This window comes from Callorhinchus milii, unplaced genomic scaffold (genome assembly GCF_018977255.1).
Source record: "Callorhinchus milii isolate IMCB2004 unplaced genomic scaffold, IMCB_Cmil_1.0 Scaffold1, whole genome shotgun sequence".
NCBI lineage: Eukaryota > Metazoa > Chordata > Chondrichthyes > Chimaeriformes > Callorhinchidae > Callorhinchus > Callorhinchus milii.
Window position 1 is genome coordinate 92,665,110 of NW_024704742.1, and position 26,815 is coordinate 92,691,924.

The window sequence follows — 26,815 nt, forward strand, 5'->3', positions numbered from 1 at the left end:
AATGATCTAGTTCTCAAGATTTGTTGCTTCAAAGTTCCACAGGGATGATGCAACATCTGTTCTGTGGGGCCTGGAACAATTTATCGGTGGTTTCAAGGCATGACAGTCCATGGGTGAGGCATGTGATCATCAATCACCCATTGCAAAAAAAAAACCCCAACACATTGTCAACAAGTTTTGAACTTTTGTAAGGTTATTTCAAACTCTTATCAGTTGTGCTCTTGTGTTTATTTCTAGCTGTGCATTTGCATTTCCTCTCAATAATTATACATTTGGCTAAATTGGCTGTTGCCCATGTCCTGAATATGATACATCAGCCTACTGAAAGTGATTAGGTTATTAAGAGGCTATGTATTAATATTAATTATTTTAGACCTGGATGAAACCTGTGCTACTTAGAAAAGTCAATCCATGACCTAGCACCCCTCTAGCTGCTCAAACCTACACCCCATCCCACTACCCATCCCCTTCCCTCAGCTGGCTCTGGCCTTCTACACGTCCCTCATCCCCCTCCGCTCCACCATCAGCGGCTATAATTTTAGCCACTGCACCCTGAAACTCTGGAACTCTGTATCTAGCGTACATCATGCAGGAAGTCAGCGGTGATCTGACTCCCTGGAAAGCAGCCATTTTTTAAGGCAAGAACGCTGCTGAGGCTTGCCTTGTATATAGCTTCATAGTTTGAAATTGTCAATTTTCTACCATGAGGGCATAAGTAACTGCTACATCTGTTTTCCAACTGAACGTGGCTCAGCACAGGACCACAGCAAATTATTTTTTCTGCCCAAAATAAAGCCATTTAGCACATTGTGTCATTGTGTGATACTAGGAAGAAACAAAAGTTGGCAATTTTGTTAATTTGGCCTAAACACCCTGACAGACATACACTTCCTTAACATCTACCATACAATCCACTTCTAAATACAATTAGCATTCTTCCCGTTGTTGGTCAGTGCACTGTAGAAAAAAACCTGGAGTAACAGGGGACTTTGTGTATATAATAATAATCCTTGCATTTGATATAGCGCCCTATCATGAGACGTCTATGAGACGTCTCAAAGCGCTTTACAGAATATGCTGTAAAGTGAATTGACTGTATGTTTTGTGGGCGAAACACAGCTGCCAATTGCACATAGCAATGCCCCACAAGTAGTCGTGGATTGAAATGACCAATTTTTTTTTTGAAGGAATTATTCCCCCCAGAAAAGTGATCCGCAAATCGACTTACTCCTAGGTAAACAGAGGCATGTGGAGTAAGGAAACTTGCCCAACGTATCACCCTGCCAGGAATCGAACCCAGGTCTCTCGCTTGCGAAGCGAGTGCTCTAACCATTGAGTTACAGGTCTCCATGTATACAAGGCAACGGGAACATTGCCAAAGCCATTCCCTAAAAGAAAGTTCACGAGGAACTTCTTTACACAGAGGGTGGTGAGAATGTGGAACTCCCTACTGGAAGTTCTGGTTGAAGCAGGAAGTATCAACATATTTAAGAGGAAACTTGAGTGAGAAGAGAGTAGAGGCGTCAAGAGTGCAGGCTTTCTTGTGTGGAGTATAAACATCATCAGCACAGACAAGTTGGGCCATAAGTCCTGTTCTATGCCATATACGTCACATTTTAGATATCCATGCCATAATTCAAGAATGTGTCAGTGAAAAAGAGAGTTGTGTTTCAATACTACAGTAATTGGCAAAGCAAATCAGTCTCTCAATTAGATGTTCTGTTTAATTCGAAAATAGTACTTGTGTCGAATCTGCTGCACTGAGGTTGGAAGGAAGCTTTCTTTCACACACCCCTTCCAAAAAAAAGTGAGGTTTGCTTAAAAAAAATGAGCTAATTTTAAAACTTCTCGTGTTGTTTTCAACCTCTACACTTGTTAGCTGCTATCTCCCAAAACTTGTAAATCCTTTGAAAGCGATCTCTTTAAAGGTTTCAAAATTCAGTGAAAGTTGACGACCCTCTTCTGTATATTTGGAAAGTTTTCATTGTTCAGTGATGCGCCGTGACGAGCTAGAGAAAGGATCAAAGTTTCCTAGCAACTAATACCAGGAGTGATGTAAAGCCAGATTTGGCGGCTCATTGTGTTAGCACTGCTGGTCAGTGTTGCAGTGTGGTTGTGCAGTGACGAAGGCTGAGCAAAGTAGAGCCAGAAAAGAATTGGAGGAAAATGTGAATTCAATCTTTTGTTCTGAAAACTAGATGAAGATTTCTTCCGAGAACTAACTAATTGCTTGCAGCGTACGGATCACAGTTTACAAGGAGACAGATTAGCAGCAGATATGAATGGTGCTACTTTCTCAGATATGTTGTGAAATATGTAGAGTTTAAATTGTGCACATTGGAAGTGGATACGTTTGGTTCCGTAGTGCAGTTATGGTTACCATGAAAGATGAATATCTGTAGTCTAGGATTGATGCAATGTTTGGCCTTGGCTTTGAGTTCTCTGGAGAAACTCGATTAGATTCTTCAACATTAAAATACAGATCACTTTTTTTCCCCGTTAGACTGTCTCAATTTTGACCTTCCTGTACTGTACTTCCTAGAAATGTAGTTCTTGTATTGCTGAGCCTATAACTGACCTTCAACACTAACAGTAACTTGAATTTATATAGCGCCCTTCACACTGGGTAGCTTATCGGACATCAGTAAAAGTTTGGCGGTCAGAAGCAAAGCGACTATTAAACTGCTGTTGAGGTAACCTCAATTACCCGGAATTTTGTGGTGTAGCAGCCCATGCTGTTGCTGATGATAATAATAATAATCCTTGCATTTGATATAACGCTTTTCACGTCTTCTAGATATCTTAAAGTCCTTCACAGTATGTACTGTAAAGTGGAATTGACTATATTTGTGGGCAAAACGCGCAGCCAATTGCGCACAGCAGTGTCCCACAAACGGTTGTTAATTGAAGTGACTATTTTTTCTTGAGGGATTATTATCATTATTATAATAATAATTATTAATAATTATTTATTATTATTGTTCCACTTCCAGTTGAAGCAGCTCAGTAATCAAATGTGCTGCAAGTTAATGTGCTTTGTTAAAATCTGTCTGATGTTAGCTTGGTTCAGTCAGTACACATTCTCTCCTCGGCGTCAGGAGGTTTTGGGTTCAAGCCATGTGTTGGGATTGATAACTCATATAGTCTATGCTGACACTCCAATGCAATACTGGGGGTGTTTTGGATCCTTCGGGCAAAAATATTAAACCGAGGTCTCACCTGCCTGTGTAGATGGATGTTAAAGATCCCATGACACTATATGAAAAATGAAGGGAGTTTCTTTCGCTGTCCTGGCCAACAAACCCCCAGATAACATTGGTCATTCACTAAATATAATAATAATCCTTGCATTTGATAGAGCGCTTTTCTCAGAATAGACTGTACAGTGAATTGACTGTATATTTGTGTGCGAATGGTTGTTTGTAGGACATCGCTGTGTGCAAATTGTTCCATTACAAAAAAAATGCTCATTAGTCCTCTTGACCTGAATGGTGCTATATCAAATGTAAAGGTTGTATAAGTTATAATTGTATCTTGTTTCAATTTTTTGTGATTTTCATTGAGGAATCATTTCAAAACCCATTCCACACATTGTGGGTACTGGACCTGATTCCATTAGAGCAGGGTGGTCTCCAAACGTTCGATTGCTAGGTGGCATCTCGCTCATGATCAATAAAAACAATAGGAAGGAGCAATATTTACTGCAGTTCAAACATTAAAGTTTATATTTTACAAGTTTATATTCAAGATATATGAAAAATTTTGGTCACCTGATTTCATTTTCAATTTGACTCAACAGCGCAGTTCTATCGCTCCTTCCTCTTGCCTTTTTGATCACATGCGAGAGTGCACCTAGTGCAGGTCGACCGGTTAGAGACACCTGCATCAGAGTCTAACTAGAGCTACTCACTCTAGGACCAAAATGAAAACTTCCTTCATGTTGTCTGACCAGCAGTTCTCAATATTATTTAGCGATTCACCTCACAGTTAAATTGCTACAACGCTTTGCATGTGTTTTTAAAAACAAAGACAGTCACTACACTTGACAGTAATCAAGTGCTTTGAGATGTTTTGCTATATAATTTGCTATAAGAATGCAGGCCTTTCTTCCATTGAACTCCAGAATGAGTTGTTTCAGGAATGGGGCCAATGATTTGAGGTGTGTTTTCAGCCAATTTGGAGTCCAGTCTAGGCACACATTAGCTGAGTTTTGTTACTTAGTATTCCAACAGGTTGTTGAATTTGGCAAATTAATATTCAAAAGGGGCCATTGGATTTGTACACTAAACAGGGAGATTGAGGCAGTCAGCCTAGGTACAATTCAGAATTGTCCCAGAGGCAACAGGGCAGCGTTCCCAACCCATTTGCACGTAGTTCCCACTTCAATGTCTTTCTAAATGGTTTTAAGCCGTCTTTTCATTGTCCATTTTTCCCTCCGTGTCTGCAGCTTACAAATCTGCTCACCATTCATTATAGGTGGTGGAAGGGCAGTCAGAAACTATGAAACGCTTTGCATTTGAGATATTTTCATGAAGTTCTGAGAGGGACCTTCAAGGTTATGTGGTTCGCACAAAGCAGAGTTGATTCCCTGGTATAACAAAGGACTTGTGTAGATGTATGAGTAAATCCTATGAACAGTGCACTTTCCCTTTTGCTAACTGCCCCCCCCCACCCCCCCCACCCCCCCCCCCCCCCACAAAGTTTAGAGGTTGGTTGTTTATAAAGTGTTGTTCCTGTAAACAAAATTGAATCATTAGATTCAGAGACAAATTGCATATGAAAAGAGAGATCTTGCATTTTACAGGATGTTTGATGAAGCAAGTACAAATGGTTTACATGAATTATAGTCGCTCTTTGAATGGGGTGTCTGATGTGAATGAAGCTGGCTCCAAGGTGACCTCTCTAGTAGTCTCAGTAATCTATTGCCTGCTTTGGACAGGATCACAACTCCAAGACACTGTTAATTAAGTCTCATCATTAGAAGGCTTTGGAGCAGCAGATCAGTCACTGGAGATTGGGATTCTTCCCACTCATGCAAACTGCAAAGCAAAAAGCACTAATGGTCAGGTGGTCCTAGCTGGACAAGTATCACGATGCTTACCAATGTTCAGAATCACAAAACTGTGCTGTTTTAGCAGGTTGAACTCCAGCAGTATCCCAATGTACACTGGGGTCTCCCAAGTCTTTTCTCTTGCCAACCTGTGCCCAAATCCTCCAGGATTGGGTAAACTCTGAGGGAAGAGTACGTAGTTACGATCTTTAATTTCCACCTGAGCAACCAGATGAGACCTTGGCTTAACATCTCATTGGAAGGACAGCATGTTCAGCAATACACGGACACTTATTTTGGTGCAGTGTTGTGCAGAACGATTCTGCTCTTCTTGAGCGGGTTTGCAAAACAGATTTTTGCGGCTAAAGAATAGTAGCCATGGTTTCATTTATAAATTACAGACTGTAAATACCGACTGTGCCGCTTGCTTAGTGAAGACGTGAGAAATTCTGCAGCGTGTGTGTGTCTTCTGAAAAGCTTTATTTATACACTTTACAGTGAATGTCTGTGGGCACTGAAGGTGTTTCATTGACCATTGCTTACCTTTAAAAATACAGAAGTTGTGACGTGCAGTGAAAGGTAGGCTATTTGTACATAAGAATGCAGTGACTTCCCATTTCTGCTTTGACATTGCGGGCAGGTAAGGTGCAACTTTCCACCCTTTAAGATTATTATTAATTCTATTTGGAAACAGCAGAAAATCTGCAGATGGGTTAACTCCCTCCCACTGCCCTCCTGGCAATATTAGCAGAGGTGCAAGAACAGGTCACAGCCCCACTCTTGCTGCCTTGGCAGTTTAAACTGATATTCCATCTTCCATTGGAGCAATCAGAGGCGCAGCTGAACTAAGACAAATGACACAGAGAGAAAAAAATATCTTAGAGGGTTTTTTTTCAGAAAAAAAGAGTTGCCTAATTCCCAAGTTTGCTGCTTCATCAGGCGTTGAGTTGCGATTTCATTATGAGTCTTGGCATACGCTTATGTATGCGACGCCCACAGCATGTTTTAGCTATTTAGCTGTTCTGCTCACCGCTCAGTCGCAGAGTTTTTGGCAACTGCACCGAAGGTCTTGACTTAACTCTCTTAGCTTTCTATCCAGATGCTCCTATTCATCCATTCTCCATTCAGATGACCCATGGAACTCCTTTGTTGCCCTGTAGCCTTTCAAAAACTGTTTTGTTTCCACATGTTTTGTATTGCAGTCAGTGCTCTTTTCTCTGCTTCTCGCTTTACTTTGGATTTAGTGCCAGTCATCTGCAACTTGGTAGGTCTCCTGTTCATAAATTGCATGGTAACCACATCTGGGTTTGTTACCTTTTCCGAGATTTAAAATGTGTGTGAGTGGGGTGGTGGTGGTGCGCTGTAGAGAGAGTGTGTGTGTGCGCTCTTCATGCACATACACTTGCACTCACACCTACACTAAAACCATGAGCCAGTTGGCAAGCTTTTTCAAGAGGAAGTTAAAATGGTGGAATGTATTTCAATCATTTTAGTTTATATTTTAAACTGTAAGGATTGCTATTCCCAGAATCGTTCACTTTCCCACTTTTATAATAATAATAATAATCCTTGCATTTGATATAGCGCTTTTCAAGTCGGGAGGACGTCCCAAAGCGCTTCACAGAACACACTGTAAAGTGAATTGACTGTATATTTGTGGGCGAACACGGCAGCCAATTGCGCACAGCAATGTCCCACAAACAGTCGTAGATTGAAAATGACCAATTTATTATTGTTTTTGGTTTTGGAGGGATTATTATTAGGCTCTGTGTGGAGTAAGGAAACTTGCCCAAGGTTTCGCCCTCTGCCTGGAATTGAACTCAGGTCTCTCGCTTGCAAAGCGAGTGCTCTAACCACTGAGCTACAGGACTCCACGAATATAAGATCCAGGAGGTAGTGTTAAATTGTATCAAGTATTTATTTGGCTGCAATTGAAGTTTTCCATCCAGTTTGGGACAGCTCATTTTACAGACTGGTCATCACAGCCATAGAATGAGTGGAGTGACTGTGTTGTGGGCGAAGATACAGGTCTTGAAAAGTGTTGGCAGGAGCCCAGAAGAGTGGGGGGTGGAGGAGTGAAGAATTTGGATAAGTTTTTGAAAATTATGAAAGGTTTGGTTGGGCAAATAGATTAGCAGATCTATAACAACAGGGTATACATAAAAGATTATCAAAGTCGAGAGAAAGCAGGAGTTATTTTAACATAGGCTGTTAGAATGTTTTTGAAGATGAGTGCATAAAAATCACTTAATCGGCAGACTACTGGGAGAAAGTTTCAGATCCACCCTTTTCGAACAGCTGCCGCGGTTTATCATAGAGCAAGTGTGGACAAGACGTGCTTGTTCAGGCAGTGGTTTGTAGACTTTTGACAAATGCCAAGAATAGAAGTGTAACCCTGAATATGGATCCAGCAATGCTGGGTGCCTGGAATGGCTCAGAAGTAAGGCTTGCATGTCGTGAACAGAGTAATACTCTTCTGCTTGTACCTTTTTCTGGCCTTTGTGAACCTTCATATTGTTTCTTTCCTGGAAAATATTTAGTGTTCTCCCACCACCAGTGCAAATTCAAATGAAAATGAAGATAGCAACTTAATGGCAATATCACATTCCTTATCTTCTCTCCTGGTTGGGATACTGTACATGCCGGAGAGGAATTCCAGTGACATCACTGGGTAATGCAAGCAGCTGTTTGCGAGAATCTCTGTAACTACCCTCTGGATTTATGTGACACGCATTTTTGTTCTTCATCCAATTTGGTTTATTTAATCAAAGCTGCCTGAACTCACAATTATTGTTGAAGTTGCTAATTTTCCCGAATGTAAAGGGACTCCAGTAGAAAGCAAGAGTAATGCTGCTCAGGTTCACTCAGCCTCTGAGACATTGTAAATTGGCAAAGTTTGTGGAGCTGAATTTTAAGCTGTCACTTTTTATTTTTGCCTCCGCTCTGCTCCTACTCCAGAACATCTCAGCCACGACTTTACTGCACTTGGGTCTGTCGGTGAGTGGTGGGGGGTGGGGGGGGAACAGGAGATCTGAACCAATGTCAATAAAGGGAGTCAAGTCAAAGACTTGATGGAAAGGCTGCCTGCTGGTCATTAAAGGGTCAGTGGGTCAAATTAATGACCCCACTACCTGTTGTTCTCTCTATTTTCTATTGATTGCAGTGCTGTTGGGAGCAGAAATCCAACCAGTCTTAAAGTTGCTTCTCTCCTTGCCATGGTTCATGGATCCTGACATCTCCAGTGCGACAGGATAGCAGTTGCAAGTGGTGGAAAGAGTCAAAATTAAAAATGAAGCAATTTTACTCCAGGAGGGGCATTACTTTCTCTTGTGTGTGGGAAGGGAGTGGGGGGGAAACACCTGTATTTTTCTAGCTCTTTTCACCTAAAAGAAACCGTCTTAAAATGTGACTGCCGATTAGTCGATGAACTAAAGTACAAACTGTGTCCCTCCTGTTTTATGTCGGTTTGATGGGTACCCATCTCATGTTCGCCTATTTCTCTTTCAGACCCTGCTTTACACGTCTGCATGTTTCAAACGATTCCTGCTCATTTTTAATCCTCTCTTTGACTCCATTTTGAATATATTAAGTGACATAATCTCTTCATGCAGAACGAGGTACAGCAGCATTCTCTTTATTTGAAGTGATCGGGTGTAAAAGGAGGTGCCACACACGATTGTGCGTTCTTAAGACAAATTTGATCATTGACAGTAACTTGTATATGGGAAGGACTGGTGTGCAGTGCAACGATTCTGAAGGACAGCGCGGTTTAGTGGACGGAAGAATAGGCTACTGAAAATAGACTGGACTATGAGGTATTCTAAAGACAGAATTTGCATTTTTATAGCCATGTTAAGTCAAAACATTTCCAAGTGCTTCACAAGGAATTGCTGTTCAGTTCTTGTTTTTGAAGCCCAAAGCAGCAGCCGTTCTATCATCTCACAGTGCTTCAAATAGCTATTAGGCGATTGACAATTTCTGGAGTAATTAAGAACGGGGTACTGGAAGGCCCTTCTCTTCTTGAATGTGTCACAGGAAAGTTTTAGGATCTTCAAAGTCCATCTGAATAGGACAGGATCTTGGTTTAATGCCTCCTCTACAGAACGGTGTCTCTGTCGTTGCAGTGCTCACCCAATATCAGACAGGAATGACAACCTGGATTATGAGCGTAAAATCTCTACAGTTGTGCGATTTGTATGTGAAAATGGTCTGTTCTGTTTTGTAGTGGAGCACAGCCAGATGTGGGTGTGGTGCATTCTAAAGTAAACCGGTTTATAATTCTATATCTTGTTTACATAATTACTGTTGTATCTTGAAATGCGTATTCAGGTAGTTTCCTGAATGCATTTCATGGCCACCTGTTTTATTGTTTACTATCAATAATAGTATAATTATGCATAATTAATAATCAACCCAATAATAAAATAATACAATATTTATTATTAAAAACAATAATACATTTTACATTTGATATAGCACCTAATCGTGTCTTGGAAACATCTCAAAGGATTCAGGGATTCACATATAGACTAGTGATGGTATTTATGCAGCCGAATTATTTACCCAAATGCAGCCGAAACCATTGTGCATGCTTTTGTCACCTCCTGCTTGAATTACTCAAATGCACTCCTCACTGTTCTCCCCAGCTCCACTATTCAAAAAATCCAGCTCATTCAGAACTCTGACGCCCACATACTGACCCAGACCAAACTCTGTGCCCCCATCTCACCAGTTCTGGCCAGGCTCCACTGGCTCCCCATCACCAAGTGGATTGACTTCAAGATCCTCACACTCATTCATGTTCAAATCCCTTCACTTTCTGGCACCTCCCTACCTCTCCGACCTCTTTGACTGGCACCGGCCTCCTGCTCATCTCTCGCACCCTCCGCCCTACTGTCGGAGGTCGCACTTTCAGCCACTATGCCCCAAAACTCTGGAACACTCTCCCTCAATCCCTTTGCCTTACCCCCTCTCTCCCCTTTTTCAAGTCCCGCCTGAAAACCTTCCTCTTTGACCGTGCTTACGGCCACCTCCCGCCCAAACCCCACCCCAGCCCGGAGTTAGGCTCTGCCATTTTAAAGTGCTCTGAGATGCTGCCCAGTTGTTGTTTATAAGTGAACCTTGCAGCCAATTTGCAAATGGTAATGTACTGCACACAGCCATGAAGTAAGTGAATGATCAATTTTATCCTTAGGACTAAAAAAGAAACACCCATGTGTTTCATGCATCTGCCCATAATTAAGTTCTTACTAATGTAAGAGTTGTGCAGCTTTGATGGGAATGTTTTATTTGGTTGTTTTTTGTACTATAGTGTCTTTTTCTTCCCCCCCCCCCGCCCCCCACATAAGTTTTGTAAAATTATTATCGTGACTCATGGCAAACTTGAGCAATCTGGACTAGGAATGCAGTAGACTGTGTAAGCTAATAACAAAGCACAAACCAACCGTAGCAAAAAAATGACCAATAAATCAAACCATAGTCCTGTAAATGTGTCAGCTTTGCTCAGTTGGTGGTAGTCAGAAGGGTGTAGCTTCAAGCCCCACGTTGGGAGTTTGAACTCGTGCTACATTGTTGGAGGTGCTGTCTTTTCGATGAGATGTTAAACTGAGGTCCTGTCTGCCTGTTCAGATGGATGTTAAAGATCCTTATGGCAGTTATTTAATAATAATAATAATAATAATCCTTGCATTTGATATAGCGCTTTTCACGTCGGGAGGACGTCCCAAAGCGCTTCACAGAATAGACTGTAAAGTGAATTGACTGTATATTTGTGGGCGAACGCGGCAGCCAATTGCGCACAGCAATGTCCCACAAACAGTCGTAGATTGAAAATGACCAATTTATTATTGTTTTGTTTTGGAGGGATTATTATTAGGCGTGTGGAGTAAGGAAACTTGCCCAAGGTTTCGCCCTGCCTGGAATTGAACTCAGATCTCTCGCTTGCAAAGCGAGAGCTCTAACCACTGAGCTACAGGATGGGGTTTCTCTTGGTTTTGTGGCAGACAAACCCCCAAATACAGTCACTCATTTTATGGTTTTGTGTGGGACATTGCTGTCTGCAAATTGGCTGCTGCAAATACAGTCAATTCCACTTCACAGTGAGATCCTGTGAATCACTTTGAGGTGTCTCAATTATGTGATAAGGCATTATATCAAGTGCAAAGAATATTAAGTGTGGAAACGGTGCCTTGCACTAAATTTGCTTCGCATCTGTTGATGAACCTCGCGACCATTGACACCTATTTACCAACATATTATATGTTATATCCCTGGTTACATTTGTTATTGGTTAAATAACAAATCTCGTCTTCTCAGTAATTTTCAAAATCAGATGAGATGGTAAATCCTATTCTGCTTCTCAGGTGTGCTGTGGATATCAGAAGTTTGGTGGCTTTTGTTTTTTGATGGGTTGCGGTGGGGGTTGCTGAGTTTGTTTAGAAATCTTAGACTTCAGACCTATGGTCGTGGAGATAGATCAGTTCGCTAGTTTAAGATTTATAGCTCTGCGATGCTGAACCTTGACAAATTAGATTTGTGAGTTTTTTTTTCAAAAATATCCTTTTTCATGTACTGCTACAGGATATGTTTCCTAAAGGCTGGTGACACTGCTGTGCTGTCTTATAATCAGGAGAGGAGGAATTTACTGCGAGTAGCTTGTACTCGGTCTGGTAAGAGACCGAAGTTGAGCGGTCAAAGTCCATGGAGTGGAGTCTGCTGAGATTAAGAAGGGAAATAGGGACAGCCCCAATGGTGTAGTGAACAGAGCTGCGGCTTGTGGGCCAGGAACTCACTGGTTCGAATCCCGGGTTTGTGCTGAATTTGCTGGACTCAGCTCGGACTACTTGGGAAGGTTAAATTCCTGGGCCTTCCCAGGATCAGGGAAAGGGGAAACAACCAGGATTCCTGTTCCCTCATCAAAACATGTATGGCGACTAGGTTGGGAAAGCACAGGCAAGTTTCTAGGTGGACGGGTAAGTGAGAAGCATGTGACCCCTCTCTACAGTCGAGTGGAGGAGGATGGAGAATGTGGAGTGGGAGGAGGAGGAGTTATCCACAGTGAGTATTGTACTGAGGACCCATCTCGTTCAAGAAATGGCAGAGGACAAATAAGGAGATTGTGGAAGAAGATGAGGAGGGCATATTTGGAGATAGAAATGAAGAGATAAAATGGAGAGACAAGAGGTCTGTATATGAAAGGAGTGGGTGAGCAAGAGGAGTTGATGTGTGTTGCAATCAGCTTTCCCAAGAATCTGGCATTCTGGTTTGGAATAGCAATATATTTATGAGCCAAAGTTCTAGGGATAGTTAAGGCTGGTGCCCAGAGTGCACCACAGGATGGCATCTTCCTGGTGTTTCCAATCTGTATTTCTTCAAATGACAGCAGCTTGTGGTCAGCCTGCCTGCAGAGGATCTGCTTATGATTTAAGCTTTTGTTTTGAGATTCAATGTGTACAGTGGGATTGTTCTGTGAAATCGATGCACATTTCTAATTGTAATTGATGTGGGTGGCTTTTAATCTTTTTATTCCAGTTTTAGCATTGTGCATTTGCCTGCAAATTTTTCTTTGTGGTCAGTACTGTCGCGCAAGCTTCCTGCTACTTGTCTGGTCAGGACCACCCTACTTGTTGGGGCTTTGGCTTGCAGGATTAAAAGGAGCCTTGAGGGAAGAATGAACAGCCAGGTTGACTGGTCTGGACACTGGGATAAGCTGTTCTATCTTTTCAATTAGTGCCATTGGGTCTTCAACATGGACCTGAACAGGTACACAGGACTCAATTTAACACCTCATTTGAAGGTTGGCACCTCTTATAATGTACTGTATTAAAGTGTCAGCATAGACTAGATGTGTTCCAAGACCCGACATTTAGAGAATCGAGTGCTACCAACTGAGCCAGGCTGACGCACCTGGGAACTGAAGCCATGATCCCACCTCCTAACCTGTTCCCTTGCCCAGTTTCACATTTGTCAAAAGAGTCTTGTGGTACTTCATCTGGATAGAAGTGACCATCATTACTGGTTGGAACCTGTGGCATGGAGGTTTACTTTGAAAAACACTCCATATACTCTGTCGTGAAGTTCTGTAGTTCAGTGGTTAGAACACTTGCCTCACAAGTGAGAGACCTGGGTTCGATTCCCGGCAGGTCGAAATGTTGGGCAAGTTTCCGTACTCTACTCGCCTCTTTACCGAGCAAGTAAGTAGGGACCTGGTTGTTAGTCGATTGACGGATGTCTTTCTGGGGTAATAATTCCTTTTTTTTAAAAAATTGGTCACTTCAATCCACGAGTGTTTGTGGGACACTGCTATGTGCACTTGGCTGCTGCGTTTCACCCACAAAATATACAGTCCATTCACTTTACATTATATTCTGTGAAGTGCTTTGAGACGTCTCGAAGACGTGAAAAGCCGCTATATCAAATGCAAGGATTATTATTATTGCAGAGTAATTGTGTGTTGTGGAGATCTCACAGATCAGTACTAATGTTGTGTGACATGCAAAAAACACACCTGGTGTAAAACACACCTCAGTGGAAACTTTGGCTGATTGTGTTACCCTCTTTAAACCACAGCAAGCTGTTCTTGAGCCAAGCTCTGTGTTTTCGTGTTGTGCTTTGTAGATGTTGCAATGAATGTTGTGCTTTGTAGATGTTGCAATAAATGTAATGGTGTGAGTCTTGGGCATTGGTGTTGATGCATAGTGTAGTTCTGTACATCATGGGAAAACAGCATATGTTTGATAGTTGTAAAATGCTATTTGTGTCACCAATTTAACATGCAGAGCAAACCCATTTCTGCCTTCTGTTCGTGCCTGTGGATTCTGAAGTTAAACATTAAGACCTTTGAGGGGGGTTAGGTGGCACCGTAGACTGTGGGGGGGTGCTTTTAATTCTTTGAATGAGTTCATTTTATTTTCAAATTTAAAATAAATGTGTGAAAATACAAGATAATTTTGCATTGAAAACATTGAAAAATAGGAGGAGGCCATTCAGCCTATTGTAGCGATTCCACCAGGTTATTTGATGTCCTACCCTTTTGCCATACTCCCTAAATGCCTCCACTGCCCAAATATCTATCTGACATAGAAATGTGAAGTGATACATTTTGGGGGGAAGAATGAGGAGAGGCAATATAATCTAGATGAGCGCAAACTTCCTTCAGCTGAACGTTGACAAGACGGAAGCCATACTCTTTGGCTCTCGTCAACGTCTAAAATCTCACAGCTCTCACCTCCTCCATCTACCCGACCTCCCCCTAAAACTCTCCGAACCCGTACGCAACCTAGGCGTCAGGTTCGACCCCCAATTATCCTTCCTCCCCCACATCCAGTCCCTCACCAGCACCGCCTTCTACCACCTCCGACGTATTGCCAGTCTCCGCCAATACTTCTCCCCAAAAGCTGCTGAAACCCTGGTCCATGCCTTTGTCACCTCTCAGCTGGACTACTCCAACGCCCTCCTCGCCGGTCTCCCATCCACTACCATCCATAAAATCCAAATCATTCAAAACTCTGCCGCCTACGAATTTCTGGGGCAGAGAATTGTACACCTATACAACCCTCTCGTAGAACCATAGAAATTGGCAGCACAGAAGGAGGTCATTCACCGCATCAAGTTTGCACCTTCTCTCAAAGTGATGCGTTCATTCAATATCACTGCCTTGCCTTATCTCCTACTCTTTCAAACTTCTATCTTTCGTATATCTATATCTACTTCCCTCTTGAAATCTACAATGTACTCTGTGTCTACCATGGCAGAACATTCCACATCCCAGCATCTCTGAATGAAAACATTTTATTTACGCTCTCCTTTCGTTCTTCATGTGTCTGTATAATTGCTTGAGACACCAAGTCCTGTATTGTGGAAATAGCCTTTCTCTATTTTACCCTGTCAAAACCCTTCATAACTCTGTCAGGTCTCCCTTCAACCTTCTCTGCTCCAATGAAAACAGACCAAACTTCTCCAATCTTTCCTCATAACTCAAGCCCCTCATCCCCAAAATCATTCTTCTAAATCTCCTCGGCACCCCCTCCAAGTCCGTAACATTTTTCTTGAAATTAGATGTGCAAAACTGAATGCAGTATTCCAGTAACAGTCTAACCAATGATTTGTACAAAGTTATTATTGTTTTCTCCTTTGTGAGAAGAAATGCTTCCTGACCTTAGTTCTAACTGTCCTGATTCTAATTTTAAGGCTATGTCCCATTGTAATGGATCCTTCTGCTAAAGGGAAGACATATCTACTATCTGTCAGTTCCTTTCTTATTTTAAATATCCCAATTAACCTCCTCTGCTCTAAGAAATATAACCCAGTCTACCCAACCTCTCATCATAGCTAAACCCCTTCATTCCAGGCATTAATCTAGGGAACGATCAACGGGCACTGTCCAAGCATATCTAGTATCACCTTGTAGTAGAAGAGCTGTACAGGTATTGAATTAACCACATGATTGTGCCTTATTATCCTTCCAGATAGGCTGTAAGGCTTGCCCTATATACTATAGCAATAATTGAGATTGCTTTGCATTTAATGCTGCAGTGGTGCACTAATTGATTCTCTATATAATCAGTTTACTTCAAAATATTTTACTAAGCTACTTAATAGTATGATTTATTCTGCCAATCTTTATAACCAACCCTCTAGCGACTGACTGGGTGGTGCTCAAAAGCCTGCATCACAATTGTGACTTTGAGGCGATCCATTAAACCATAGCTTTGAGGGAGTTCACACCACTCGATTCTTTGAGGGAGTGCAGCTGTCCTACGGTGACGGTACAGTGCTTGGAGAAACGTGCTAGGGGTTTATTTTAATCATAATCTTTTCAGATAACCGTGAGATACCATCCCGTTGAAAGTTGACTTCAGTCGAATTCCTTGCAGAGCTCTTGGCAACTTGGGGCATTGTGTGCGCAGTTACAGGCAGTGATGGCGGTGTCATTTTTCATAATGCTTAATGAAGACGAATGTTTATTCTAGGAGACAAAATGGTTTGGTTTGGAGAAGTGCCAGCTTGTGTAACACGAGTAGCTGGGCTTTTGTTGAGATTTGGGGATTTACTAGTGGCTGGATTTTTGAGTGTTGAAATGTAGGATTCCACTTGCTAAATATTTTTTGAAGAAGTTTTTCCTGTTTTTATAAACCACTAGCTAACATCTTGTTTGGCACGATGACAGACAGCAATAGATAGTGCTGAAGTATTGGCTCCTCAGATATCAGGACAGGTGAGGGAAGGGTCTGATGGTTCAAAGCAATTTGCTGGCTGCAGGTTCATTTAACCCTTTCTTATTGTGATCCAATGGCTGGCCTCTGGCAGAATTTAGTCGATTTGTTTTCAGTGGCAATGCAAAAATAGGAAGGTTTGTAGGAATACGCTGGTTGCTGCAGGTACTTTCAGCCTTCAGAGTACTGTTTTCAAAATAAGTGCGTACTTTCTTCTCTTAGATTCTGGAAATTGACTGTCAGTTTCTATGGATGAGTGCAGCTGATCAGAGAATTTTATTCGTAGCCCTGAAACAACAATGTGCTTGATGCAAAGGGTTAACACACTATCTATTGATCAGATCGTTGGACCTTGCATTTGGTATAGTGCCTATAACAATGAAACATCACAAAGAGGATTGCTGCCAGGTGACTGTATTTGTGGGCAAACTCAGCAAGCATTTGCAACTGTGAAGTGAATCATCAATGTATGTGGAGCTGGTTGGCCAGGACACCAGGAGAAATTCCCTTCTCATTTTGAATAGTGTCATGGAGTCTTTAACGTCTACTAAAAAGGCAGGCGGGACTTTGGTTTAACATCTCAGCCGAAGGACATGTTGACACTTCTGACAATGCAGCGAGCACTTTCTGCGTTGTACTGAAGTGTCAGCTTCCGAGATGGGGCTTGAGCAGACAATCCTGTGGTGCACTGAAAGTGAGTTTGTCACTGAATGCCCCTTGAGAGAAGGGGAATTTTCTGTGCAATTGGGCTTTGCTTTTTAAAAAGATCTAATCGTGAGCAGATGGTTGAGAGCATGATATCAGTTGAACCAGGCTTCTGTTTGCTGTGTAATTCAGGTACTAATCTAATTTAAGGATCTTTGCTTCAGAGGAAAGGGTAAATTCAAAGTATCTGTTGCTGTGTTTTCTCTGCTGCTGCTTTTAAAACCTTAATATTGTTTTTTTCCCCATCCATAGTACTATAGTGAATCAATCTCCAGGCTTTTTTTAAATCTATTGTTATATCTAGAAAAGATATTTTAATCTAAATTTTCAATGTTCTTCAAATATGTTTTTGCTTGACATGTCTCAGAGATTTGGAGGAGCTTGCAGTGCTGTTATTGTGTGTGATTATTTCAAGAACAGTAGAACATTTGTTTATAATGCACTTTGTTGTAACATGGGTTTGCTTAAAGTGTAATTGGGGGTGTGCATGCCTAACATTAAAATAAATTCAATCCAAAATGAGCCCAGAAACAGTATTGGAATGAGGTGCTATTTTGGGACACTTCACAGAGCAACTTTTGTAATCCTTCCAAATGTATTTTACAGTCATTGTATTAGACTGTAAACCAAATTCTTCATTCTCACAGCCACACACTGTAGGATTAGATTGTTCTTGATGAAGCTATAAGATATTGTCGTGATAAAGACCTTTTTTAATTATATAAAATCGCCAGCAATATTTTACTTCATTGATTATTTTGAGTAAGTAGCAGCAATTGTAGAAGCTGAGGATTGTCATAAGTAAGTTTGAACTGCAGAGGCATATCTGACAAAATAGATTTTGAAGAGCAGTGGATTAAAAGCATATTGATCAAGCTGTTTATCTGATGGTATCTTTAAGAGTGGGATTTAATTTTCTGACCAGGGAGTGGACTGATCAGTTGAGGTCAAGCGGGAGTCGAGAGCAGTGGTTCAAGGATCGTTTCAATAAATCCCTCCTAATTGATTGTGGGGAGATATTTTTCACTTGTCAAACGTTAATGGTTTCTTTATATTAAAACAATTGAAAAAAGTGCAGCAAGAGATTGCATGTTTGTTTGATTTACACACGTTTGAACAATCTCATAAACATTAAGATTAACCAGTCACATACCAATGGGCTTATGGCTTTATATTGGGTGTCTGATTTGACCTGAGCCTGATCCTGCACATGTAGAACATGACCTGATTCTTCAGTGCCTTGGGACGCCCTCCCAACATGAAAGGCACTGTACACATGTAATTTTGTTGTTGTTCTGCTCCCCAACTGCCCATAAACAGTTAAAGGGATGCTGCTCCTGTAGAGTACAGCGGCGTCTGAGGTCTCAGGGCTCAATGTCTTATCTCAGACACCATCGCAGGTTTGGACTTTGGGTTCTGCTCCAGCTCAATGCTCTTCACAGGACAGGAATAAAGCATCCAGTTCGTGTGTTACAAGTAAAGGGTCCATTAGTAAAGGCGGGATTGGTGCCCAAAGCTTGATTTTGTGTGCATAATCGTCAGGGCATTTGCTGATGCACAGAGCAACAGATACCTTTGATCGTTGTAAACCACTTAAAATTTGGAGACTTTATTGAACCCTGATTACTAACTAAATTACCCCTTGTGTTTTGTAATGTGTGTGTGTGTAGATCTAAAATCTATACTGATTCCCCTTTAGTTTGCTGATAATTCAAGTACAGCGATGCCTATACCTAGGAGGCTTAGATTTCTCTCAGCTTTGCAGATACTCCAATACTAGTACTGAAGGTGATATATGTAGCCAGCTGATGATGTAGATAATGGCAGTTATCGTGGTATGATCCCATGATTGCTGCAGATTTACCAAGAAATAACTTTTGGGACGGATCCCAAAATGTCGTTTCAGAATGTTTGATCGTTAGATCACTTTATCGGCTTTAGATTTCACTAAGCAACCATATTTAAGTGCTGATCTGATCAGTCACAGACACTGTTTGAGGTTGTAAGAAGGAAATTTTATTTTATTCTCATGTCAGTGACTCAATTCGCACTCTGTCTTTTTCTTGCAGGTTGACTGTGATCTGAACTGGATTTTGTGCCTCCTGTTGAGATGATGGTCAGAGATGCTGGAGGGTTTTGACTAGTTAGAAGAAAATGGTCAAGAGATATCAGTTTTTCCAGTAACTGACGCTCACCAATTTGACGACATCAATCACTTGGCAGCCTTATGTTTTGAACAGCCCTCAAGTTTTGAATGCTGCAGATGTCTGAATAGTTGAGATTTCCACTTCTGTGGTTCTGGATTTCTGGTTGTTCCAGTATTACTGTCTGCAATGAGAAGACTGAACATGTCGCCTGTTATCTGCTGCATCCTTCTCCACTTTCTGTTGGCGTCAGCTTTGGGCTCTGTTATTCCAAGAATTGCATTGAAATACAATGGTAAGGTTCACATTTGGAGATTCACTAACTTGTTCCATCTTTGGTTTGGGTCTTATAGAGCAGTGCTAAAGCACTTAACAAAATATCTACCTTAGATAAATTCAATAGATTTGTGAAGAATTCCATCAATTGCTCTCTTTTTGCCAGGTTTCTTCCCTGCTGACTCTTCCTTGGGGGTAGAGTACCAATAGTGCTGAGCAGCTTGCCTGATAACCATCTTTCAGCCTTGTAGAAATGTTGCTTTTGATCAGACTCTTTTAATCTTTCACGCGTACATGCAAGATGGAGTAATAATAATCCTTACATTTGATCTGGCGCCTTATCACATCTAGACATCTCAAAGCACATCACAGAATATACTGTAAAGTGAATTGACTGTATGTTTTGTGGGCGAAACATGGCAGCCAATTGCTCACTGCAGTGTCCCACAAACAGTCTTGGATTGAGTGACCAAATTCTTAATTTTTTTTTGAGAAGGGATAATTACACCCGGAAAAGCGATCTGCCAATCGACTTTCAACCGGTTCCTACTTACTGCTAGATAAACAGAGACGTATAGAGTAAGGAAACTTCCCCAAAGTTTTGCCCTTGCTACTCGCTAAAGAAAATTTATCTGGAGAGGGAGGTATTAAGCAACTTCTTTTTGAGGCTGAGCTCTCCAAGGTGACATGACTGCAAAGGAAGATTCTCTGGTGGTTTCAGTAGTCCGTAACTCAAGTCTAGACAGGTTCACATAACTCTTGGGGTACCAATCGTGTAGAACCAGCCATCCTGATTCATCGGCAGGACTTGGGAGGAGCAGACAAGTCATTGGAGACTGGGATTCCTCCTTCTCAGCCACTGTTGAACAGTGCATTTGATGTTGTGATAATTTATATTCAAATTCTCCTGCTCCAATTTTTTTTATGGCTCCGACTAACTTGGAGCCAGCTTCTGTAAGCTCAGTTCCCATTTAAGTGAATAGGATCAAGAAGCAGGTCTTGTGTTTCTGTTTCTTTCGTTTTTGCCCTCATATATTTGTGCAACAGTTACCTTTCTCCAGTGATGCTTGGTTGAAATATTGATTTTAGAAGAAAGAGAGAGCTGTGAATATTGCAAAACAATAATAATAATCCTTGCATTTGGTACAACAACAACTTGCATTTATACAGCGCCCTCCATGATGGGTGGCATCTCAGAGTGCTCAACAATGGCAGAGTCCGAGGCCGAGCCAGGGGGAGGGGGAAGTTGGCCGTAGGTGCGGTGAAAGAGGAAGGTCTTCAAGCACGACCTGAAGATGGGGAAGGAGGCAGCGAGGCGAAGAGGTTGAGGGAGGGGGTTCCAAAGTTTCGGGGCGAAGTGGCTGAAGGCACGCCTGCCGGAGGTAGAGAGGAGGATTCGGGGGACACGGAGCAGGCCGGACTGAGTAGGGCGGAGGCAGCGGGTACTGCTGAGGGGAGAGAGGAGGTTAGAGAGATAGGGGAGTGCCAAGGAATGGAGGGATTTAAACACCTGAGTGAGGATCATGAAGTCGATCCGCTCTGTGACAGGGAGCCAGTGGAGTTGGCAAGGACTGGAGTAATTGGGGTATGAAGTTTGGTGCGGGTGAGAATGCGGGCGGCGGAGTTTTGAATGAGCTGAATTTTGTGAATAGTGGAGGAGGGGAGACCGGCGAGGAGGGCGTTAGAGTAGCCCAGCCAAGAGGTGACAAAGTTACAGATAAGGATTTCGGCAGCTTTTGGGGTGAGCTATTGTCGGAGATGAGCAATGTGGTGGAGGTGGAAGAAAGTGGTGCTAGTCAGGGACCGGATGTGGTTGAGGAAGGATACTGGGGATCGAACCTGATGCCTACGTTGCACACGGGTTCGGAGAGTTTTAAGGACAGGTTGGGTAGGTTGAGGAGGTCGGAAACAGTGATATAACATCTTTCTCGTCAGGAGGACATCTCAAAGCGCTTCAGCAACAATAACAACTTGCATTTATCTAGCACCTGTCATGCAAGTAGTACCCCCATTACACCAGTTCTTGCCAGGCTCCATTGGCCTGGCAAGGACCGAATGGATCGATTTCAAGATCCTATTACCCGTTTTCAAATCCCTTCATGCCATCGCACCTACCGTCCTATCCGATCTGCTTACACCCCACTCCACCACCTATTGGCTCCGCTCAGCCAGCTCCAGCCTCATGTTCGTCCCTTGCCCCCTGGCTTGGGGTCAGACTCCGCCACTGTGAAGTGTTCAAGGATGCTTTCCCGTGTGAAGGGCACTATATAAATGCAAGTTATTGTTGCTTAACAGCAGTATGGTTTAATGTTGAGCTGGAAAGAGAGGCAAGCTAACTGAAGCCACAGTCAAAAAGGAAAGTCTTCACATGTGATTTGAAGATGGGCAAAGAGGTGGCAAGGTGACAGGGGTGGCTTGAGACAAGGTGTTCCAGAGTTTCGGGCATATCGCTGAAAGCACAGCCCCAGTGGTGGCTTCACAAGATATACTGTAAAGTGTAGTGACTGTGTGTTTTGTAAGCTGAAGAACTGCCTCAGAATGTCTGAAGCCTAAAGAGAGCCTTGAGTTCCCCGACTTCAATTTTACATCTTTCAAAGCCGCAGGGAATCCTGCAAATCCTGGAAGTGGGGAGAGAGACCGATATTATTCCTAAGCCCACCCTGTCCTGATCCAATTCTGTTCCGAACTGGGTTCTCTGGACAGAGATCAGTAAATGGAAACCATGGCTGATTTTTTTCCCTCTCCCTAAATCTAAGAGGTTAGCTGTAGACCTCAGCTGCCGTTACAGATTTTATCACCTAAGTCGGCACAGACCAGATGAGGTTTGATCCTGCGCCTTCCACTGCTTTACTAGGCCAATGCATTTCCCCCCACCCAAATTAACGGAATTTCATAGACAACTTTAAACTGCTTTAAGTAAGTAAATAAATAAATAGGGTTGGTTTGTAATCTGATTGATTACAAGGGGTTGCTCTGAGAACTGCAGTATAGTTTGTTGATTCTAATTTTCCAATTTGCTGGTCTTCTATTCTCTTTTATTCTCGAATAATGATGTTAAAGTGAAGGGAGTTCCAGTCTCTCTCCTGTATAATTATTGGCATAGGTACAATCTCACTTTTGTATACCAGAGGCCCATTTATATTGCGGTTGCTATGTAGATCTATGGTACAGTATTTGCAAGTGCAGTCTGTTTCTGGAGCACAGAAGGTTGTCTGGGATTCCAGCAACTTGTGAGAACAGTTTCCTGCTTCCTGGCACCGAAATCATTGGTGACCTTCTCACCTGAAAGTGCTTAACCTGTTAGAGCACAGATTCTGATTTTATGGATCTGAACTACTGTATCATAACTGGATCTGATGGGATGAACGGGAACTCTAAAAACTCAGTCCTTTCACAAAAAGAACACCAGCAGGTGATCTTTGTCATTGATGGTCCTTTGAAACATGTGGGCTCATCAATAGCACAAAGTTAATTGTGGAGTTTGATATTGCGCCTTTATCAAGATATCTCAAAGAGCTTAACAGAATTTTACTGTGCATTGTAATGACTGTATATTTGTTGGTGAAGCCCATAGTCAAGCAGTCTGTCTCAGTAAGGACATAACCATTGTTTGTGTAAGAAAGCAAACTTTCTGTTTTATAATGATTTGGTCTGTTACGTTATTAAAGAAATGAAAATTCACTGGGTAACTAAATTATGGATTTTACGATGAGAAGTGGACTTTTATCTACTCGTAATAAATTAATGCTGAGCGGCAATAAAGTAGAACACAATGTTTAACATTGTGAGTTTGCCTCTGGCTGCTTGTAATGTAAAACAATTTTCCCAGTTGTGAATTTTAAAAGGTTCCACTCCATGTTCAATCTCCTGATGCCTCCACAAGCGGGACATCTGATTACATAACAGTGCCAGACTAGGTGATGTTCCGTATGTACACAAAGACGTTTACAATATATGGCTACCAAGTATGCACAAAGCATTATTTGACATTTATGTCCGCAATTTCTGCCATCCAAATAACTACAGTGAAACCGGGGGGGCAGGCCTGGAGGAAAATCACCTGATATCTCCCAGCCTATGCTAACATTATTTGGGTACTGAGATTACAATGTTTTTGATGATGCACCATGCATGTGCAGAACATGTTTTCCTCACATCGACTTGCGCTTAATACAGCGCCCTCCATGGGGGTAGTGTCTCAAAATGCTTAGGTCCTGAGGCTCGGAGTCTGGCAGTGCCGCATGTTTTGCCACACACTTTTAGCATCTGGATCTGCAGTGTACAAGTTGAGGCCACCTTGTCTGCCTCAGCAATGTGCTCAAACCCAAACCTCGGATGAGCACCTTGTAAATGTATAATTTCCAACTTCAGATAACTTTGTGGCATTAATGTTCATGCTGAATTCAAACTTGTGTACAACAGTGCCAGTCCTTTTCCTCTGACTTGTCAAGGAAAATTCATCATTAAGAGAGTCCAGCGATGATTATTTGTGGGCAGTTGTTAGTGTTTCTGTGACTTGATGGCGATATCAATTGTTGGGGTTTTATTATTGTTACGCTGCCATTGAAGGGAAGTCTGCAGAGCCACGTCTCTTGAGTCAGCGACAACTGACCGACATTGAACCTAATTAGTAGATTTATGCAATAAAATTATGCTGTGAAGATTTGTAATATACGAGTCCTGTTGGTAGATTAATAAAGGTTTTTGGTTTGCAGACTAAATAATTAACACTACTAAATAATCAACAACAACAAAATTACATTTATAGAGCGCCTTTCACGTTGGGAGGATGTCCCAAGGCACTGATACACTTGCAAATTAAAACAGTAAAAAAAACGTATGGGTATCACAGGCTTGGTTGAGTTACAAATAAAAATTCACATCTGTTGAGACTTTGAATCATCTGAGAGTTTTAGGTGGAGAAATGCCCTCATCCCTGTCATCTCGACAACGCATGCCTTGGATTACAGTGATTTAACTTGGGTGTGCCTGGTATTAAATCTAGTGCTCAATGGACTGAGCTACCCAGGTTGTTAAGAGTTGTAGGATATTAGTACAATAGTAGTACTTCTGTTGACTGGGTGAAAGGCGCTATACAAATGTAATTTTGTTGTTGACTACACCTGTACCAATTCCCAATGGCTAAGACAGTTTGTTAGAAATGAGAGGCTTGAATTTCTCTGTGATCTCAGGCCTTAGACCATTGTGTTAAACAACAACAAATTAACTTGTTTAGCACCTTTCACATCGGGAGGATGTCCCACGGCGCTGGACAATCAGGGATTTAGACCCGAGCAGGGGGTTGGGATCAGGAGTGCAGGAGGGCGACCTTTATCTTTTAAAATTCACGATTGTGTGGAATTTTGGATAAATTATTAATTCAGGCCTAATTGTTTTTCTGCAGTTCTTAAAAAGGCTCCACAATTGCGTAATCAGTTCCGTTACCGTATTCCATACAATGATGTCTTTAGTCTCTGTGGTTGTGTTCAAAAAAAATCTCCAGAAATAAAACTTAAAAGTCCTTGGGTTTTTTTCTAAAAAGTTTGCAAAATGTTTGATCCAGGGCAGCTGTGAGCAAAACTACTTGCATAATGTTGTTGAATTATATATCTTTTTGAATTAACAAATTTGTGCATTTTAAGAGTTCAGTTTTTTAAAAAAAATATATACTGATCCTTGGAGAGTTCCAGCGCGCAGGATTTGGGGCGATCTTTTCAGCTTGAACTCTCCCTGCCCTCTTCCCAGACGTCAAGACATTCCACATAAAAACCAAATGTGTGTTTCTGTGAGCGTGTCTTCGAGTGCTGCTAGGCAACAAATTGAAAGCGACCATTTACATTGTTAAAAGGAACACAGCTGTGGTGGCAAGAGAACAGGCACAGGCAAGTGCTGCTATTGGTTGAGAAACAAAATCCGTACCTGGTATAAAATTTCTGTGATTTGGTGCGTTTGTGGGAGGGGAGAAGCAAAAAGATCAAATCAAATAATTGTTTTTCCAGCGCGCTAAGGTTTTGCCAACCTTCTGAAACAGTTTGATTGAATCATTAGTTTTGCAAGTGAGTGCAGGCTCGAGGGCTCTGGGAGCTGTTTTTTTTCTTTTTCCGACTTCCTTTTCCACCTCAATTCTCTCCCCCACCCCCTCCATGCCCTTACACATCAGTCATTTGCATTGAAGCAGCTGACACTTCACTCGCTTAATGGTTTTGTGGTTGTTTCTAAGAAAGCTATTTGAGTTCCCTAAAGGTGTGGCTGGTCTGTGTTCCTACAGGTTGCTGTTCCTGTTCTGTTTTCAAGCCTATTTGTTCTTATTTAGCAATCTAAAGAGCTTCCTCCACGTGGAGCTTTGCATATCATACGACCAGATGCAAAGTGCTCCTTTCAAGGTGTCTGCAAGTCAATGAGCCCCCCCCGTAATCTCCCTTACCACGATTTGTGGTATGGTTTCATGAGCCTATCAGACTCGCTGACCTGGCTTCCCCTCTATATTGCTCTGCATAACTTGGCACAGAATGGCCTAGCAAGCTCCACTTGGCTCTTGGCATCCATCTTCCAGGAAAGGAGAGATGCCACAGCAGCTGCTATACTGTCTGACCGCCATCCAACCCACAATCCACTGTCTATGACCTGCCAGCATTAAATAAATTTGACCTTGAACATCCAGGGACTCAGACTGGTTACTGTGGTTCCCAGTTGTCCAGACCCATCATGATTGTACATGTAAGTAACAAGAAATTGGGTTTCAGTTTTTTTTTAGGAAGAGTTTGTGTGGGGGGGCATGATTTGCAGTAATCTTAGAAAAGGGTTATTAACCAGCTCATATCAGTCGAACTGAAATTGCCACTTTCAGCTTTATAATAATAATCCTTGCATTTGATATAGTGCTTTTCACGTCTTCCAGACGTCTCAAAAGGCTTCACAGAATATACTGTAAAGTGAATTGACTGTATATTTGTGGGCGAAACGTGGCAGCCAATTGCGCACAGCAGTGTCCCACAAACAGGCGTAGATTGAAAATGACCAATTTTTATTATTTTGTTTTTTTGGAGGGATTATTATTAGGCGTGTGGAGTAAGGAAACTTGCCCAAGGTTTCGCCCTGCCTGGAATTGAACTCGGGTCTCTTGGGATTCTCATTCGAAAGCAACAAAATAGAAGGAAGTGATATCTATCAAAGGGATGGGATGAATTCCTAATCCAATGTGATAATGATAATCACTTGCATTGATATAGCACCTTTTACACATTATAAACATGAAGAACAAATTATTACTGATTAGAAATTAAGTGGATGTTGTATAGCAAATGCTGCAGCTAAGAATAATAATCCTTCCATTTAATATAGCTCCTTATTACACCTTCAAGACGTCTCAAAGCGCTTCACAGAATATACTGTAATGTGAATTTACTGTATATTTTGTGGGTGAAACT

The 26,815-nt window shown here is 41.9% G+C and overlaps 1 protein-coding gene across 6 annotated transcripts in view; it reads left to right on the forward strand.

The window, feature by feature from the left end:
- The window catches only part of sema4d (sema domain, immunoglobulin domain (Ig), transmembrane domain (TM) and short cytoplasmic domain, (semaphorin) 4D), a 117,560-nt gene that overhangs the window by 49,145 nt on the left and 41,600 nt on the right, over positions 1-26,815 (forward strand). For 4 of the 6 annotated variants that reach the window (XM_007900005.2, XM_042333237.1, XM_042333226.1 and 1 more), the window contains one exon: positions 19,038-19,407. In XM_007900005.2, the coding sequence (XP_007898196.1) occupies positions 19,302-19,407 (106 nt within the window). In that variant the 5' untranslated portion in view covers positions 19,038-19,301. Of the gene's footprint in view, positions 1-8,849; positions 8,866-16,928; positions 16,958-19,037; positions 19,408-26,815 lie in introns of those variants that run through there. The other 2 variants (XM_042333235.1, XM_007900003.2) reach the window with 2 other exon arrangements.